We start from the raw sequence: 20606 nt of genomic DNA, 5'->3' as shown, positions 1-20606 counted from the left end.
AGAGAGAGCTCTACCATACCGCTCCTAGAATTTGAGAGTTTGGTCCTGGTAAAACTAATAAGATTGAACTTGGAGACGTCGATTCTGAAAAGAGTTCGCTTCTATGGCCTGGCCTGGGCGTCAATTTGGTGCTTCATCTATTGGTACGAGGGTTCTTGGTGGTCGGCGTTGTATCGTTTGCATCGATGGTTGCTATAGCAGATGGCTAGGGTTCCAAGCTCAAGCATTGAAGATTCCGAGCTCATGCAGTGAAGATGAGTTCTGGATCGGGTTTCAACCGGGTTAAGTTCTTAGTGTTGGGTTGGGTTTGTTGTAACAGGCGATGAGCCTGATCTGTTACCAGTGTTTTTCTTGGCTTATCATAGGGCAGTCTCTGTATTGAGCCTGGACCTGGGCTTCCTTTGCAACTAAATTGTTTAAAGCCCAATTTGTAATATGCTTTATTACTGAATCTATCTGCATTTTGAGGAAGAAAAAAAAAAAAAAAAAAAAAAAGAGAACCTAACCATGCCACTTCCCTGTCTAAACTATTCAGTTGATATGGGCAACATTCCAACAAATGAAGCAGTTTTCAACTATACAAAATACAAAAGGTCATAAGTCTCCGAAAAGAGGGATGATTATCTAAGTTCGCCTTCGACCTGGCTTTGTGTGCCTTTTATTGTTAGCTGGGGATGACTGTTTTGATGGAACTGGCAAAAGTGTCCCTCCTCGAATATCATTTGTATCTGTCATGTTGTTAAGCGTCTTCTGGGCTTCAATGTAGACTGTAAGATCTCGAATCTGTGATGATTATTTGTAATATCATGAGACCAGTCATCTCAATCAGTAAACCGAAAACAATTGTTATAAAATTACAGCACCTGTTCTTCAAGATCGAGTATCCTCTCGTCCCTTGAGCGCAGGGATGAAGCTTCCCTAAAGAAACAACCAACCAAACATTCATTCATTAAAAGGGAAAATGGAATACTTATGAACTATTACAAGGGGATGATTCTTATCAATCACACGTCTGCAGGTACAGCAAGACTACAATAATGCAGGCAAGTTAATTTCCCAGTTTATAATTATACCTTGTCCGATAAATCTTAAGTACTATATTCTTAACTTAGTTCAATTATTTTAATTAAAAAAAAAAAAAACACCTTAATTCAATTAAAGAATTGCTCAACTCGTCATCTAAACTCAACCAAGTAGAGTGAACGTTTTAAGAACTTATTTTAATGTACAACTCAACTCAACTAAGTTTTTATCCCAAAAATTTGGGATCGACTATGTGGATTCGCTTTATACACTCTAAACGATTTTGGGTTAAATCCTCAGAAATATGTAATGCTTCTATGTCATGTTGTACTACTCTCCTCCAAGTCAATTTAGATCTACCCCTTTTTTTTCTTTCCATCTTCTAACCTAATGTGCTCTATTTGTCTAACTGTAACCTCCGTATGTCTACGCTTCACATGATCAAACCACCTCAATCTTCCTTCTCTCAACTTATCTTCAATTGACACCACTCTTACCTTTTCTCTAATGCTCTCATTACGGATTTTATCTAGTCTAGTATGACCATTCATTCACCTTAACATTCTCATCTTTGCAACTCCTATCTTAGACGCATACGACTCCTTCAGTGCCCAACACTCGCTACCATATAACATAGCCGGTCGTATAGCTGTACGGTAAAATTTTCCTTTCAACTTATAGGGAATCTTACGATCACATAAAACTCCCGTAGCACGTCTCCACTTCAACCATCCGGCTTTAATCCTATGACTAACATCCTCCTCACATCCCCCATCTACTTGAAGGACTGAGCCTAGATATTTAAAGTGATTACTTTGGGACAGTACAACTCCATTCAAACTAACTCCTTCCATATCATCCGTTTAGCCTTCACTGAACTTGCAATGCATGTATTCTGTCTTTGTTCTACTTAACTTAAAACCCTTTGACTCTAGAGTGCTTCTCCAAAGCTCTAGCTTTCTATTGACTCCTTCTCGTGTCTCATCTATCAGAACAATATCATCCACAAATATCATGCACCAAAGAATACACTGATAACGTTAACTTTTGAAAGTATATAAAATTGTTTAAGAGGTATCTTAATTAGATTGAATGATAGACACTGATGACATGTGTGAAAACAAGACAGCGGAAGAAGTCACTCTCAGTCTGATCTAACAAGAAATGCTCCATCGAGAAAGTGAGATAGCTCATTAAAATGAGAAAACAATCACATTTGTGAATCCAGGGGAGAGGATGGAGTTTACCTCTCCTCAACTTCCTTAACCTTCCTACGCCAAATTTCTTGATTCTTTATGAGACTTCGGTTGATCTGAGGACACAAAGGAATGATATTAATGAAAAGTCAAATCTAAAAAAAACTGCTATCAAAACCATTGCAAATACAAATACCAAAAGCTTGTCCAGAAGTAATTAAAGTATTTACCTCTGCAACAGCATCTTTTTCCTGTTCACATTTTTCCAATTTAGTTTGGATGTCCTGCATTGTGGAAGTGACAGCCTTGTCCACCACTTCTTGAATGGAACTTTCCCGTTTACTTTTAACATCTGCAATTAGAGATTCATAATGCTGAAAACAAACAAGAAAGAGTGATCAAAATTTCTCACTACCACAATAAAAGAGATGCAGAGTGCCAACCAAAACATAAGCATTAAATTGACCATATTCATCTCCCAAGATGGTAGTATGCATGTAAAGAGTAGCAATCCTTTTGAAATTTTTTGTCATGCAAAAGCATCAAATAAAAATTTTAAGAAACTAAGAAATCCTACTACTTGATTATACTGAACATATAGATACCACAGGTTAATATCATTACAAATCTAACCAGATCATGGGCTAAAGATCCCATAATAGTTCTATCTTCAGATCTTGATACCAGCCTCAGACTCCCTCCATAAGTATTAGGATAAACAACTGAGAAACAACAGTTATAAAATAGCTCCCAACTATACAAGTAAAGAACAGCAATTAACCTGGGAGGAGGCAAAGAAGGGTGGAAGAGGGATTGGAGTGGGATGTTGTAAACGGGGGACTCAGTACTTACTTGTCTTTGAGCTTCCAGCTGATTCGCAAGAAGACGATTGTACTCATCTACAATCTGTTATAAGTAAAACAAGGATAAGAAAATGTACATGGGAAGACTAAAATGTTAATTAGCACTAAACATCACTTGAGCATAAAACAAGAACTGTAAACCCTGTTGCATTCCTCTAATGTTTTTATTCAACTCTGTCATGATCTTCTAATAGTTCATGAAATGTAAACCCTCTTATCAAAAAGTTTATCCAACTCAATCCAACTGGGGTGTACCAGCTATGTAAAGTGCTAGTGCAAACAAATTTTCAGAAATAAGATTTAAATATCCACGAGTTTAGAAATAATATTTTGTAGCAACATACTGTTTCAACTTTGCTGCTAAAGAGAGCCCCATTAATTCCAGAATCCTCACTACATCCACAAGTGCCATAATCTCCCTCGAGCGACATACAGCGAGAGTTCATATCTACCAATTTGCTATCAGCTTTTGACTGGTTCAGTCTATGAACATAGTTGTCACCAACATAATCCCAAATTTGCTGTGTCCTTAAATCAAGAGAATAAAAATGTTGCGTATCTTGCCAATGCCTTATAGCATGCTGTTCCTTATATCTGAGTTTAAAAAAAGGGTTCAATGACCATACTCTAAATCAATAGTAAACCATGGTCTATTATTTATCATATTAAATCAGCAACATAAAATCTATAATAGTTCAAAATTTTTAATAAAATACTCAGGAGTAATGCATCACCTTCCACATCCCACAAAACCACATATTAGACAAACCCACAAATTCTCTGATGTTCCACAAACAGAACAAACTGGTATCTCATCCTGCTGCTGACAAAGTCGACAGACCTGATGAAATATTTCCCTAGTCAGTAAAGCAGTTTAACAATAATCTCTTATTTTTTTTGTGCAATCCATACATGGCACGCTCCATATAATTCATTCATACAAGACCGAACATAACATATTAAAGATAAGACCAAGTATCTAAATATTCCACATGGCAGTGGTGCTGGTTTTCTCTTAAGCAGAAGAAGTTGAAAGAACTAACTTAGAGAAATGTGTGTTTTTATTCTAGATTTATGATGGCATGTTTTAAAATTTTTTGTCCATCCTCTTCCCTCATTACATGATAAAGATATCCAATAAGAAACTGCATTCTTAATATGCAAGGAAATAAATGCCACAGAGATCCCATTGTTCTGAGTTCTAAGTCAATACCTATTCTTGGGATAATATGATCAAATGACACCAAACACAGCTATTCACAATGCAGTTCTCACGTCATGATCAAACACTCATAGAATTGAACAAAAATAATTTCACACTGCTCCAAAAGTGTGCTGTTAAAATTCATTAAATTTGCTTTGAGCAGCAGAAGATTAGATGACATGATTGGGTCGCTCATGTAGCATATCAATTAGAAGCTTGAGCTAACCATCACTCCCCCCAACCACAACCACACCCCCCGCCCTCCGCCCCCCCCCCAAAAAAAAAAAGGGCCGAAAATTTGACCAGCACAAAGGTAAGATGGCGTCCATTGGCTTACTTATGCAGCATTTTTATTGGGCTCACTATCCCCCCAGCTTCATTTCCTAGTCTAAAACCTAAAATGAACAAACTTAAGGAGAACAAAAACTAAGTCACCTGGCAAGACAAATAGGTCCACTTTGAAGTGCATGAACATTGAAATGAATGATCACAAAGTGTACTGAGTATTCCACTAGTGTCGGGGTCCAATCTCTCTGACAATACCAACATAAAATCAGCATAATATAATACAAAACCAACAGAAAAGTGTTTCCTGATTCCACACAACAAATAAATAAATAAATAAAAGACATTTTAACCAAAAAAAAAATCACTAGCAATAAGCACATGACTGACCAAGGCAAATTGGACAAGTAGGCAACTCAGTGAATCCTGCTGGAGGGGTGCTGGCTATCTCAGCAGCCTCAGTGTAGTCCACATTAAGGACAAATAGAATATGGCATATCTCAGCCTACATCATCGTATAGGCCAGAATTACCTTTAGAAATCACAACAAAACAATAATGCTTGTATAAATGAACTAATACAAGCGAAGATCACATACCTCTCCAGGGGAAAATCGCTTCCCATTGAAGTTGCCATAAAATCCATCAGCTGTCACCTGATCACTGAGCTTGATTAACACGCTGTACCGATCTTCCATCCCATCGTTCCTTGAGAAAAATCAAGAGTTGCTAACTTAGACAATGCTCAGTTTTTAATAACACACACACCCCTACCCACCCCAAGAAGTTAACAAAACTTTTCCTTTAATTAATTTTATTCATTCACTCATTGCCATCATCCATCCATTCCCCACCTTCCCCCCACCCCACCACCCCCCAACCAAAAAAAAAAAAACAAACTTTAGAGAAGTGAAAAATTCACGCATTCATTCCATAAAAACAAATATCAATGAAATGCCTAGAAGGACAATTTGGAAAAAAGAGAAAAACCCCATTCATCAACTCATCCAAAAACCAGTTTTGGCATAATTTAAGGCATTTGGTTTTCACTTTTCAAAAAACAAGTATATAGATACACGCGCACACAGATATACACATCATTTCCTTCTGATTTAATTTCTTTTCTTGGTAGACAAACAAGAGTTTAATGGTTTTCCAAAACACGAGTTTACCACCCGAATTGATTCAACACTGATCAGCTATTTTTCTGTTTGTTTATCCCATAACTTTGAACAGATTGTAATGATGTTTAAAGTTATCGTTCGATATTTCTCTGTTTATCGTTCGTTCTCTGGATCCAAAATCCTATTTTTGTTTCAATCCTCTGTTTATCAATCTACTATACAACTTAGGAATTCACATTTGCAAACTTATTATCTGAAACTTTTTTCTTTTCTTTTCTTTTATAAAACAGGATAAAACATGCAATTCATGATTTTACATTTCAAGTTCACCTCTCCAAAATGTTCAATATTCGACCAAAAGAAGAGCGACAATAAAGGAAATTAGTGTTCTGATGAATACCTGATGAAGAGGAGCTCATGGACCTTGTCAATGTGGGACTCGCAGAAACGGATAAAGTCGTCGGCGGAGAGATAGTTGGGGACAGCTACGATGAAGAGAGAAGTGGATCGAGAGCTAGGGTTTGGTAATGAGCTCTGCGATGCGTTTCGATAAAGGTGCACTACCCCTCTTCTTTCACTGTATTTAGGGTTATGGGTAGGGTTTGACTGGATTGGGGTAGTTGACACGGTGGAGAAGGCGGCCTCCTCGAGAGCGAGAGGGTGGTCGACGTCCACTGAGTGAACTCGGAGGATAAACATCGTAGGCTTTTGATTGAGTTGAATCGGTGGGCCGTGGAGGAGAAGCAATTCTATATTCGCGGGAAACCGGTGGGTTAGTGGCTTGACGAACGTCGTTAGATGAGAGACTAACTTTTTGTTTTCTTAATATTATTTAATTATTTCATGTGAAAAGTCGAAAAAATAAAAAATGTAATTTTATAAACTATTTTTTATATATTCTCATTATATAATTTTTATTATTTACATAATGTCAAAGACGTCTTAACAAATTTAATTTTTATAACTTTTTTATTTTTTTTCGTCCAAATTAGTATTAATTTTTAGAAATTTTATAAAATAATATTTTTTTCCTATTCACTTCTTTTAAAAGCAATAAAGTGTGATACAAATTAAATAAAATAAAAATAAATTATAAATTTCATTTTTAAAAAGACACTAAATAATATAACACTTATATTTCATCTTTCAATTTTTTTTTTGAATTGAAGATAGTAGAAATTTAAATTTATTATATTTTAATTATTAATAAATTAAGTTAAAATAAGTAAAAAAAATTCAATATATATAACTATTTATGTAAATCAAATAAAAAATTTATGGTTTTTCAAAATATGAGTGTGTCGTGTGATCCACTCATAAAACAACAAATCGACCTCTTTGCTTTGATAATCTGTAATTTAGTGATATTATGTTACTAAACTTTAATTTAATTATATTATAATTATTTTTAAAAAATATAAAACATCAATTTAAATATTATCAAAATTAAATTAATAAAAACTAATTTTTATGTTCATAATATAAAATGATCATTTTTAAAATGATCATTTTTTTTAATGTAATTTATACATTGTATTCGTTGTTCATACTCATGATTTAATTTTTTTTATATATAATTTAAAAAAAAAAGTTCTATATTAATTAATTATAAATCTTAAATAAAATAAAATACCTCTAAATTAATGAAGAGTATGAAATGTTTACAAATAGATACCATCAATCTTAGACAAGACTATAAAATATATACAAATGTAATCACCCTATATTCTAATAATATATATAATTTATGAATTTTACCTTTTTTTAATTTATTGCGTGTATTATATATAATAAAAATAAATAGAAATTAAAATAGTAGAAATTATTTAGGATATAATAATTTATTGCTTATATATATATATATATATATATATATATATATATATTCTCGCATGCAATGTATATGATCTATATAATTTATGAATATATAACTATCTATACTTAAATTTTTTACTCTAAATTAAATAATAATAAATAAATTAAAAATAAATATTAAATAAAAATAATTTTGTAAGAGTTATAAATATATAAAAAAACTTATTATCAAATTTTTTAAATTTCATAGAATACTAAATATATAAAACAAATTAATTTTTTTCTTTATTTTCACGATAAAAAATGACAAAAAGATATTTTATAATTATATTTATATTTAATATATCTTATAATAATATATATCACATTGTTCACCCAATATATATATATATATATATATATCACATAAAGCATGATAAAAATAAATTAAAAACTCAAGGTAGGATCTTATTTTTCTTATATTTATAATAAAAGTCTTCTGCTAAAAAAAAATTGATTGCGTTTTACTTAAAATAATAATATAAAACACTACAAATTATAATCCTAATTCAACAAATAATCTTAAAACTTATTATATATAATTAAGAAAAATTTATATGTATACGTTTTCCATCTATATAAAAATATTCTACCTATATGCAACAAATTAATTTTAGAATGAATTGTTTTTTAATAATTTTTTAATTATAATAAAATTTAATGATTTGGTCATTCATGGAAAAACAATAATGATTCGGTTTTTGTATTTTTAAAATTAATTTATTTTTATTTTTTGTTGATATAATGTTTTTACATTAATAATTTTCATTTTAATAATATATTTATATTATTTATTAAATAAGATAGAATTATGGTAGATAAAGACTTTTATAATGTTTGTTAAAATAAAATTATTACAAGATTTATCATCTATAAGAATCTTAGGCTAATTATATAAAAATTAAGCTTGTGTCAAATTCTATCATTAATCGTGGTAAATATTGCCTTCAATTCAGATAAATTTAAACATTTTCTAAGTGAACTTGGAAGTTCATCAAACAATTAAGCCTCTAGAAGAATGAACACAATATATTTTTATTGTAAATTTTAACCTAATTATATTTAAATTAAGATTTATTACTATATTTTTTATAATTTATTTTCTATTGTGATTGTCTTATTCATTTAAAATATATTAATTCATTTATCAAATTATAGTAGAAACTAAATGCAATTAGGCTAAGAATTTTAAATTTATAATAATTTTAAAGTTAAATTAAATAATAAAAAAATATAATTTTAAATATAATAAATAATAAAAAATAATTTAAATAAAGTTAATATTCTCTCTTCACAAATTTATATATTATATAGATAATATAAAATATTTAATTTTATAAATATAAATAAATATTTTGAATCGTAAAAAAATTAACTAAATAAAATTTAAAAATAAAAAATTAAAAATTTTAAATTTATATAAATTTTAAAATTAATTAAATAATAAAAAATATAATTAGAAATAATAAAAATAATGAAAAATATTTTAAGAAATCTCAAAATTCTTCTTCTTCGTATCCAGATTGAAACGGGAATAGCAGATAAGATTGATAAGCTTGATGATAAATGAAATCTACTGGAGATTTGGACTCGTCTTAACGCCTTAACAATTAAGGTAAACTTTCTTCAACACTAATCAAAAAGAGGTAAAACGATATCGTTTTTATAGCGCCTTATGTTATCTTGCAAAATCAGACTTCCCGTGCATTAGCTTTTAGCAGCCTGTGCTGCCCGCCCTCGTCGTTACTTAACACGCACACACTCTCACGCGGAGACGCATTTTAACATACATACATTACTACTGTACCTTCCCCTCCTTTTGGATTCTCCGGATCCTCTACTCCGGTCAGTTGATCTACCGATTGACAACTCCGACCACAGAATAGGTAACTTTCACTTTTCTTTATTTTATCAATTTCGCTTCTGTATTTGATAAAATCCAGATAAAGAATTAACTCTATTTCAATTTCAATTCCAGTATCAAACACTTTGATCACATAAGCAAAACCAATGGCAACCAGCACGATCCGCAAAGCGATCGGCGCCGTAAAAGATCAAACAAGCATAAGCATAGCCAAAGTGGCTGGTAACATAGCTCCGGACCTCGAAGTTTTAGTTGTTAAAGTTACTAGCCATGATGAAGACCCTGCTGATGAGAGGTACTTTAGAGAGATTATAAACCTTACTTTTCATTCTAGGGGTTATGTTAGTGCTTGTGTAGCTACTGTATCTAGACGCCTAAGCAAAACGCATGACTGGATTGTGGCGATCAAGGCTTTGATGCTTGTTCATAGGCTTCTGGTTGATGGCCACCCTTCATTTGAGGAGGAGATTGTGTATGCCACAAGGAGAGGGATGCGTGTTTTGAATATGTCGGATTTTAGAGATGAGGCACACTCCCATTCGTGGGATCATGCCGCGTTTGTGAGGTTTTATGCAATGTATCTTGATGAGAAAGTTGAGTTTGCATTTTCTGAGCGGAAATTGAAAGCCAGTGAAAGGAAATTTGATGAGGGTGATGATGGGTTTGGACCAAGAGAACATAGGGATGATTTTGATTATGGGATGCCTAAGAGATCGAGGGCTTATGGTGATTTGAATGGTGATTCAGTTGGAAAAGAACAGAGGAGAGAGGCCTCTCCGATTAGACAATTGAGACCAGAGAGGGTTTTAGGCAAATTGAATCAGTTGTTGAGGATGCTTGATAGAGTTTTGGCTTGTAGGCCAACGGGGATGGCAAAGAATAGCAGGTTGGTGCTTGTATCACTTTACAGGGTGGTGAAGGAAAGTTTTGGGCTTTATGTTGATATATGTGAGGCATTGGGGTTGTTGTTGGATAGATTTACTGAGATGGATTATGCAGATTGTGTTAAGGGATTTGATATGTATGTTAGTGCAGCAAAGATGATAGATGAACTTGTTGGGTTTTATGGTTGGTGTAAGGATATAGGGATTGCAAGATCAGCTGAATTCCCTGCTGTGCAGAGAATTACTGATCAGCTGTTGGGGACACTTGAAGGATTTTTGAAAGAAATGACTAACAAGACATCTAAGGGTCCGGAGAGAAGTAAGGAGGAGAAGGTTTCTATTAAGCAGGAACCAGAACCGGATATGAATGAGGTCAAGGCTCTTCCTCCACCAGAAAATTATATCCCTACACCACCTACTGAGCCACAGCCAAAGCCACAACCGCATCAGATAACAGAGGATTTGGTGAATTTGAAGGACGATGCAGTTTCAGCTGATGAGCAAGGCAACAAATTGGCTTTGGCTTTGTTCAATGGACCTCCAACTACCAGTACAAATAATTCATGGGAAGCATTCCCATCGAATGGAGATTCTGAAGTGACTTCAGCTTGGCAGACACCAGCTGCTGAGAGTGGCAAAGCAGATTGGGAATTGGCATTGGTGGAATCAACTAGTAATCTATCAAAGCAGAAAGCTACTTTAGGGGGTGGTATGGATCCACTGCTATTGAATGGAATGTATGATCATGGGGCAGTGAGGCAACATGTGAACACTACTCAATTGAGTGCTGGGAGTGCAAGTAGTGTGGCATTGCCTTGCCCAGGGAAGAGTGCAACACCAGTGTTGGCATTGCCTGCACCTGATGGGACGTTCCAGCCAGTTGGGAACCAGGATCCATTTGCTGCATCCTTTGCAGTTCCTCCCCCTTCATATGTGCAGATAGCAGACATGGAAAGGAAGCAGCACTTGCTGGTTCAGGAACAGCAGATTTGGCAACAATATGGAAGAGATGGGATGCAAGGTCAAGTGGGTTTGGCCAATATTAGCGGTGCCTCTGGGTATTATGGCCCTAGTCCTCAACCAATGATGATGCCTTATGGAATGCCACAGCTCAGTGGTATGGGGCAACCAGGAGGGTACTACTATACACAATATTGAAGTTAATCCCTGCTTGTTTCTATGGTGCACATCACTAGGATATGCTTATTTCCAACCTTTTTGGGAAGAGTTTATATACACAAAAGGTTAATACCTAGTCCCATTGTTGTTCGCATCAGAGGGAGTGAGGAACATAAAAGGTTTCAAAATGTTATGCTGCAATATTTAATGTGCATTTACTTTTGCATTTTTTGCTATCGATTTTCATACACAATTTTTTTTTAATATAAAAAAAAGGAATTGTTCATCTTTCTGGTTATTCATAGCCCATAGGGTCAATAATAAACTTCTGGAGTCAGAAAGGCATAGTCTTGTGATTGACTCAGCTTCAGTTTTGAAAATTCTCAAGGTTGGAAGTCAACTTTAACCTGGCGTGAAGAGAGGTATTTGAGCTGAGGGCAACTACGGTTCATGTTGATTTTTTCATTGTTTCTCGATTTTTATTTTTTGTATTTGAAGTCACTTTGTTTGATTTTTCTATTGGACGGGAGGCTGTCCCATTACTCTTGTAATTATCTGATTCATAGAAATATCTTACCTAAACTTTGTTAGTTTATTATGAATTATATATACAAACTAAGCCTCTTGTTTTGAAAAATTTATCCTCTCAGATCCTATTGTCCTTGTGCAGACGCGGCTTTCCTTTTATATATATATATATATATATATATATATATGGAAGGGAAATATTGGATTTGTCCAAAATACCCTTTATCATTTACATTATTTATAAATTACATTAATATAAATTTTATTATTTAAATTATTTTTAATGTTATAATAAATTTAAAATTTTTAATTTATTTGTGTTTAACTTTTAATTTAAAATAAAATTTTTATAAAAAAAATTAATTAAAATAAAAATTATTTTTTTAAAAAATAATTCGCATCAAAGTTTTAAAAAAATATAACAATCTTATAAAAAATAATTAACTAAAAAAATTATAAAATTATTTTTTTTAAAATAAGAATTCATAAGCTATATATATATATATATATATATATATATATATATATATATATATATATATATATATATATATATATCGAATTTGATTGAAACTAAAAATACCATAAAGGATGATTTTTAATTTAATTATTAAAATTTATTATTTTATTATAATATACAAAGTATCTAAATTTAAATTTAAATTTAAATTTAGAATTTTATTATAAAAAAAATATCATATGTGGGAGAAATCCTATTAGTATTTGTCATGTACACTTATTTACAAGTCTTGACTTATTTTAAAATAAAATTTTATAAGAAATAATTAGTTATGTTAAAATAAAAATTCATATTTTAAAAAAATTTTGCATGAAATTTTTTTAAAAAATTATTAATTTTATGAAAATGATTAAAAGAGAAATTATAAATTTATGTTTTTTTTTTCCTAAAATATCATAAGTTTTATATTTTAAAAAATAAATATCCAATTTGGATTGAAACTCGAAGTATTACAAAAGCCTTTTTTTTAATTATAAATTTAATATACCTAGCTAAATATGGTCATATTATCTATTAGTTAGATAATATATTTATTCACATGAATGTTTAATTATATTATTTATAATTATATTTTTTCTTATTTAAATTAAGTTTATTATTTATATAAATTTAAATTTCTTAATTATAATTATATTTATCCTTCAAGTTTTTTACAATCCAATTTCATTTATAATAAATATAGTAAGAATTGAACAATAATTAAAGTAAAATATTTGGTAATAATAGGTATAAAATACAAGTTACAGTAGATATTTATCAAGTAAAACAAGTTATAGTTAAAAATTAAAAACAATATAACTTATATTTTAGTTTTGGAGATTCAAGTGTTCATTCTGAAAATAACAATCGACTTTAACAATTTTAATTTGATTGGATAGATTAGTTTCCTATTTAAATCTAAGTTATATTTTATTAATAATTTTTAGCCGATCTCAAATTTTTAGGATAAGAGTTTGGTTGAATTGAGTTGAGTTGATAAGTAAATTTTCTTAAAATTTAATTTAAAGTTAAAAATTATAAATTTAATTATAAAATAGTTATCTTATTAAATTTTTATGTTAGATAGTTAATGGTGAGAAATTATTTTATATAAATAAAAATATATAATAAATTTATTTTATATATTAACTTTTTATTAATTATATCATTATGTTATTGTTTAGTTAATTTAAAATTAATTAAACTAAAACCTTAAAATTTTTTAATGATTTTATACTTAATAATATATATAATTTAATTTATTCTTTGATTAGTTTTTTTTTTTCATTTCTCTATAATCAAACCATATATATATAAGAATTTTTATAGTTAATAATATAAGTTCTTCAAAATTTTCAATAATTTATAAATACAAGTAATTTTTTATATTAATAAAAAATACGCAATAAATTTCATATAAAAATAATATATTTTAGTAATAAAAGTTTTATAAAATTCAATAAAAAAATTAAAAAAATTACAATATTATAAAATTAATAAAATTTTCATATATTATATCATATATAAAAAATTTGAATCATGAATTTATATGGTAGATAAAATAATGAGCAATGCATATTAAGAAGAAAACTAGCACTACATAAAAGTGGAAAGGGGAAGAAAATTGGGAATGCCAATATTACATTTCATTATTTATAATTATATAAATTTTTTTTATTATTTAAATTAATTTTAGAGTTATTATAAATTTAAAAATCTTAGATTTGTATTTAACTTCTACTTAATTCAAATAAAATTTTGAGAAAGAAATTCATATTTTCTAAAAACAATGGTGTTTGGAAGTTTTTATTTTAAAAAAATTTGATAATTTTATGAAAAATAATTAATTAAGAAATTATAAATTTATATATTTTTTCCAAAAAAATCATAACTTTTACTAAGAAATCTTAAATTCTCGTTTTTCTAAAAACATAAGTTTTAAATAATATATATATATATATATATATTGAACTAACAATGTTTTATAAAGGTTGATTTTTAATTAATTATTAAAATTTATTATTTTATTATAATATATAAAATATATAAATTTTAATTTTAATTTTATTAGAATATATGGTATATAATAATCATGTTTCTTTATTTTTTTATAATTCCTTGTATTTGTATTTTTATAATATTGTAAATAATTTTAAAAAGTAAGTATTTTAATGATTCATATACATAGGAAGAAGAGAGAATATTAAAATTGTAAAAAATGTCCATAATAATTTATTACAATGACAATAAAAATTTATTTTATTTTATTTAAAATATTAATATTAATTTTTGATATGTGTACTTAATTTCTATTTCACTTAATTTTAATTAATTAATTTTTCATAGTTTTATATGAACTTGACTTTTATTTTACACAATATTCATATATATATGAATTAGATTTAGTGAGATAATAATTTAAATTGTTTGAAAATGATTTTATTTAATTAAGTTGAAATATTATATTGTAATTTATATATCATTAACTCTCCAAAATATATTACAACTTGAATTTTAAAAAATATGGTAAAAAATAAAAATAAAATTCGAGTCATTATAAAGGAAATTATCTCTTTTTTCAAGAAAAAAAAATATTTTCTCTTTTCACATTTTTAATATATAAGATATTGAACAATTTAAAAAAAAAATAAATGTTGAGAAATATTAAAATTACAGTTTTAATAAAATTAGGATTATATAAATATAATTTGATTAAAAAAAAGAAATCTAACTTTTTTTTGTTTGTAAATAAAAAAATGTTAATTATTGAAAAAAAAATTCTATAATTTTTTATTAAATAAAATCTCGATATCTCTTGCATATTACATCAATGTTTTTTTATATATAAATATTATTTCAAACTAAAAATGTTAGACTTAAATTATTAAATAAGGTTGATCATTAATTATTCTATTTTATAAAATATAATTATTACAAAATAATAATATAATATTATAAAATGATTTTTGCATTATGCATAATACAAAATATTTTAAACATAATAAGAATATTATAAAATTAAGAGTAGAATATAAAATGGTAATTTGATATTATAATAATAAATGACTAAATTTAATGATTAATTAAAATAAATATATTATGATGTTATTATATTATGTATAATAAATTAATATACACATTTAGCAAAAACTAATATATATGGAAGAAAATCTGTTATTTATATGTTTCAAATTAAAATTAATTTTATAAATATTTTAAACTTTGACTTATTTTAAAGTAATATCCTATTTTAATTATTTTTTTATTTTAGATATAAACTTTCGAGATTTCTTTTCGCAATTTTACATTTAGTCCTAATTCAATTGAAAAATGGGTGAATTGAAAAATAATTATTTTATGATATTGTTATATGGCATTTTCTATCATATCACATGGTATTCTTCATAAAAAAAAAAATTCCTTATTTAGTAATTGTTATCTTTTTATATTAAATTTAATTTTCTTTTATTTACTTTTAAATATCAATGTATCACTATTATTATCTTTATTGTTTAATTTTAAATTTATAATTTAAATGATTATTTTTTTAAACAATTAGTTGTGAAAAACTCAAGATTTTTGTGATTATATAATTTATTATTTATAAATTATTATATTACTTTTTAATAAAAGATAATAATAATATTTTTAATTTAACATATATATATATATATATATATATATATATTGCAATTCATTTATGAAATATAATTTATTTAAATCATTAAATTTTCTAATGACACTTAAAAAAATAAAAGAGAATTAAATTTAGTATAAAAAATAATAATTAATAAGTAAAGTAATTTTTTTATGAAAAATAACATGTGACAATTTTATAGAAGAGAATATCAATTGTTATTTTTCATTTATGTATACATAAGTGATAAATTGTTTAATTTAATAATTACTCTTTTAATATTATAACAAGTAACTATTATTGTAAGGTAAATTATAATATATTAATATATATTAATTACATATATTTATATATTTATATGTACTTATTAAATATATTTATATCTATATTGTATATAGATAGATTTTTATTATTTGTATTATCAAATCTTTATTAAAAAGTTTGAGAGATTAATAAAATAAAAAATAATAAATAAAAAATTTAAGGCATTATATTTTTATATATTAAAATTAAAAAAAATGTAAATAAAATTTATTAATAGCCACATGTTAATACGGCAATTTTCTTTCATATATATATATATATATATGAAAGTTAAAACTCAAAATGTAACAATCCAAATTTTTTTTTTAAAAAAAATAATAATAAATAAATAAATTAAAAATTAAATTAAACATTTAAAAAAAAATTTAAAATTTTTTCAGGAATGAATCTGGACAACATGTCTGTCCAGGTTCATTGCCAGAATTAAAAAAAAAAAAAAAATAGCGAGCAGAACCCCCCCCCCCCCCTTCTCTCCCTTATGCATCTCTCTTTCCCTTATCTCTTCTTTCCCTTTTCTCTACACTTTCCGACCGGTGAGGGGTCAACCACCACTGACCGACGACCAAGCGGCTTCAGGCGATGCCGACGAGCCACTAGTCGATCGGTTGCACCGCCAGACGCGGCGGTAAGAGAGGGAGAAGAGAGAGAAAATGCGCACAGTGGGCAGTGGCTTCCCGTCGTGATTTCGGCTTCATTCGACTTCTGATCGAGGCGATTCAGGTGGCGTTGGAAAGCTTGTTCCGAGAGTTTTCTTTTGATACCAATTTTGCAGCAAATGGAGGTCGGATGAGTGAGATATGGAAGAGAGAAGTTTCGGGTTTTTCAAGCTTTTATGTCAGATCTAGGACGATCCGACCGGTGGATTGACGATCCGAGACCACCTATGGACTGAGAGAGAGGAGAGGAACATAATAGTATGATCAGATCCGGCAAATGTCACCGGTGACCAGCGGCCGGCCACCGTGCGTGGTGGCTCCGGCGAGCTTGGGAAATTATTCAACTTCCAAAGGCTTTCTCATAAATTTTTGGAATTTTTGAGACACAGATAAGTTTCGGGTAAAATTATTTTTATTATTTCTTTGTTTGTGGAGCATAAATGCAGTATTTCTTAAACAGAAAAAAATTAGAGAAAAATTATAAGAAAAATATATGATGAAAGTAAAATTATTTGGAGATATTCTATGGTTTTCGTTGAATTTTTGAGTGATTGTAAAATATTTTTGAAAAAAATATAGATGGATTTTAGTTAGATTTTTAGCATATGGACATATAAGATTATTTGAAATTATGATATTTAAATTTTATATAATTGGTTGAAGCTTGAGAATGGAGGTTTAAATATGTGAATATTGAATTGGGTTGAATTGAGAATATGTTAGCTGTTGGAAACTTATGGAATTGAGTAATATTCTTGAATAAAATACTCATGGGTGATCAAAAAATTATAATTTCTTTTACATTAGCTTAGTAATATTGCTAAGGACCGTGGGGCAAAGTTTTAGAATTTTTAGAGCTCATATGGATAGTTTTTGTAAAAGGGGTTAATTATAAGGACTAAACTGTAATTTTTCACATTGTGATTGTTGATTGTTGATTGTTGATTGTTGATTGTTGGATGGGCCCAGGAGGGGCCTTGTGATGTGATTGAGTTGTGATTGTATGATTGGCAGATATAGAAATGTATTTTAAAGCCTTTTTCAGGTTGGGTAGGTCCTAGTTATAGGAGAAACTCTGCTGGATTTCCGGCATGGATTAAGTTATCTATTGACTCTTTAGAATTTTATTTTGACTTAGTACTAATAAATTTATAATATAATTATTTAGATGATCGATGTCAGCTATTTTTCTCCATCCAGCAGCCATAATAGTCTTCGGTGTACTGTGAGTAAAATACTAATTTTAATTGTAATTTCGATATTATTATATGTTCAAGCATGCCCATGCATCACTTATATGTATATATCTATGTAGTTAAATACTAGGCACATTTTATATTGCATTCTTAATTGATGGATTGCCATGGGTATTGTTTATGGTAATTTGGAGCAGTGTGCGTGCGTTGGCGTGCGTGTGGTATGGTGTTCGATATGGACAGGACAAGTAGACACGACTTGAGATCTTCGCTGGGACCCGGTCCTTCGGGGTAGACACGGCTTGAGATCTTCGCTGGGATCCCGTATTTGGTTTATTAAGCAAAAGTCCTGCTTGAGATCATCGCTGGCATAGGTTGGATTAAGAGGGTTGTATAGGGGATCAGCTCTCGTATATGTATTGTTTGACATTATCGGGTGTGTGAGTGCTCCAAATTGCCTTTTTGCTGTTATGATGTGATTTGTATGAAAATATTGACGATGTTGCATTTCACTCCACATGGTGCATTAGCTCTAGATAGCTATAGAGATTATGGTTAGAATTGATATTTTACTCTCTGAGTCGAACGCTCACTCCTGTTCACATATTTTTCCAGGCTATAGGATGAGACATTTTTCAGAATAATTTGTTCCTTTCCTCGCAGGTTATGAAAAAAAATTACTTAACTGTATTATTATCTAAATTTGTAATTTAGAACTTCGCATGTACTAGTAGTAGCATTAATCTTGTCAGGGACTGCGTGAATTTAAGTTTTTGTATTAATAAATGAAAAAATTTTATGAGTTTTAAATAGTTTGTAAATGATGTAATAGGGTTGAGCTGGGCTCCCCTAATTTTAGTTTCTGATAATTACTAGGTTAAGTTGGCTCGAAATAAAATTATAACAGTTTAATTTAAATTATTTTATATGCATATTGGGCCTAAATTGTGGGCCTGGTCATGGGTTTGAGAATAGTAAGGCTTACTACGGGCCTCGGAGGCTTTATGCTGGCCCAGGTCCTAGTGCCGGTCCGGCCCATAGGTTGGGTCGTGACAAGAGTGGTATCAGAGCTTAGGCTCCAGATTCATGGGAAGTGTATGTCTAAAGTTTTAAGAAGAGTCCAATTAGGAGTTCGCATGCGGAGTATAGAACTCTGTTTTGTCTTTTTTCTATAATTCCTTGTTTTTAGATTCTGCGTTATACCTTGGAAAATATAAGAGTACCTCAGTTAGTGTCTTGATTTTTGTGGAGTACATAGAAATGTGAAATAGATTTAGCAGACGTATTGAGGTCTACCATGGAAACACGCACTCTAATAAATACTATATTTTTGTCAGTATGGGTTTAAATGGTATGCCCATTTCGTGCAAGGCACGACTACATAAAGTTGAGTCTTGAAAGTACAGTTGCCCTAGATAAGGATGAGGATACCACTGCTGGCAGTCGTCAGTGGATGACCCAGTTAGAGTAAGTTTATGATAATACTAGATTCAAGAGAGATGAGAGATTAGGAGACCTAGTCTGTCAGGACATATCGTAGTAACTATACAATGTTCTCGATGTCTGCTCTATAAGCTGCAGATTACAGTATCGACATGAGATTATTGTGTAAAACTGCGTGCATCCCTGTGGTACTTCATAATGAGGGTGTTTGCGGATGGCCTCTATTTTGGTACAGTAATACCAGAACAGAGTTCTATATCTGCAAAGGAGTTGGGAGCTCCTGGTTAGGGGTGGCCACGGTTCAGGAACCGCTGGTTACGGTTCCTGAACCACCGGTTTAGGTTCAATTAAATCATGAACCTAAATCAAACCGCCAGGGGACGGTTTGGAAGACGGTTCCTGAACCGCCGGTTCCGGTTTGAGCCCCGGTTTAAAACGGTTTGAAGGGCGGTTCAAAAAAGAACAGTTCAAGACAGTTTGGAGGACGGTTTGGAAGTGGTTTAGGGATGGTTTAAGGGTAGCTTAGACAAAAAAAATTAGAGAAAAATTTTATTGATTTAAAATTTAAGTTATATTTGTAAAAATATTTTAATTTTTCTTAGAAATCTTTCAATCAAAATAAAATAAGAAAAAAAAAAGAAATAAAATAATTTATCTTTAAGAAAAATTTAATAAATAAATACTTGAACTTGATTAAAAAACTAGAGATGAAATTAATTTTTTTTAAAGAAATTAGCAAAAAGTGTATGAACTTAATTTTGCCTAAATATCCCTTTAGGATTTAGAGGAATAAAAATTTCTAGTTCTATTACTTGCCTTTTTTTAAAAATTATATAATAATTGATAATTAAAAAGTATAAAAGAAAAAAAATTAAAATAGAGGGTATTGAAAATTTTATTGAGGATTT

At 29.4% G+C, this 20606-nt stretch overlaps 2 protein-coding genes across 3 annotated transcripts; one reads left to right on the top strand and one right to left on the bottom strand.

Annotated features, from left to right (window-relative positions):
- Nucleotides 1-487: 487 nt before the first annotated feature.
- LOC110635776 (BRAP2 RING ZnF UBP domain-containing protein 1) lies at nt 488-6497 on the bottom strand. Of its 2 annotated transcripts, none has more exons than XM_021785228.2 (11): nt 6095-6496; nt 5170-5278; nt 4962-5076; nt 4722-4819; nt 3817-3923; nt 3427-3676; nt 3072-3125; nt 2450-2593; nt 2271-2335; nt 864-918; nt 488-783 (listed from the first exon to the last, which is right to left on the bottom strand). In XM_021785228.2, exons 1-11 carry the CDS (start codon nt 6391-6393, stop codon nt 625-627), a joined length of 1455 nt encoding a protein of 484 aa, XP_021640920.2. In that variant the 5' UTR covers nt 6394-6496; the 3' UTR covers nt 488-624. The 2 variants fall into 2 exon arrangements, 1 of the variants encoding a protein (XP_021640920.2); XR_002491213.2 differs by having other exon boundaries at nt 694-783; nt 2450-2571; nt 6095-6497.
- Nucleotides 6498-9238: 2741 nt separating this feature from the next.
- LOC110635758 (putative clathrin assembly protein At2g25430) lies at nt 9239-12013 on the top strand. The gene is made up of 2 exons (XM_058139370.1): nt 9239-9434; nt 9527-12013. The coding sequence occupies exon 2, from the start codon at nt 9559-9561 to the stop codon at nt 11452-11454; it is 1896 nt and encodes a 631-aa protein (XP_057995353.1). The 5' UTR covers nt 9239-9434; nt 9527-9558; the 3' UTR covers nt 11455-12013.
- Nucleotides 12014-20606: the final 8593 nt, after the last annotated feature.

This window comes from Hevea brasiliensis, chromosome 17 (assembly GCF_030052815.1).
Source record: "Hevea brasiliensis isolate MT/VB/25A 57/8 chromosome 17, ASM3005281v1, whole genome shotgun sequence".
Taxonomy (NCBI): Eukaryota; Viridiplantae; Streptophyta; class Magnoliopsida; order Malpighiales; family Euphorbiaceae; genus Hevea; species Hevea brasiliensis.
Note: the sequence above shows the minus strand (reverse complement) of the source record. Positions and strands in the feature narration are given on the sequence as shown.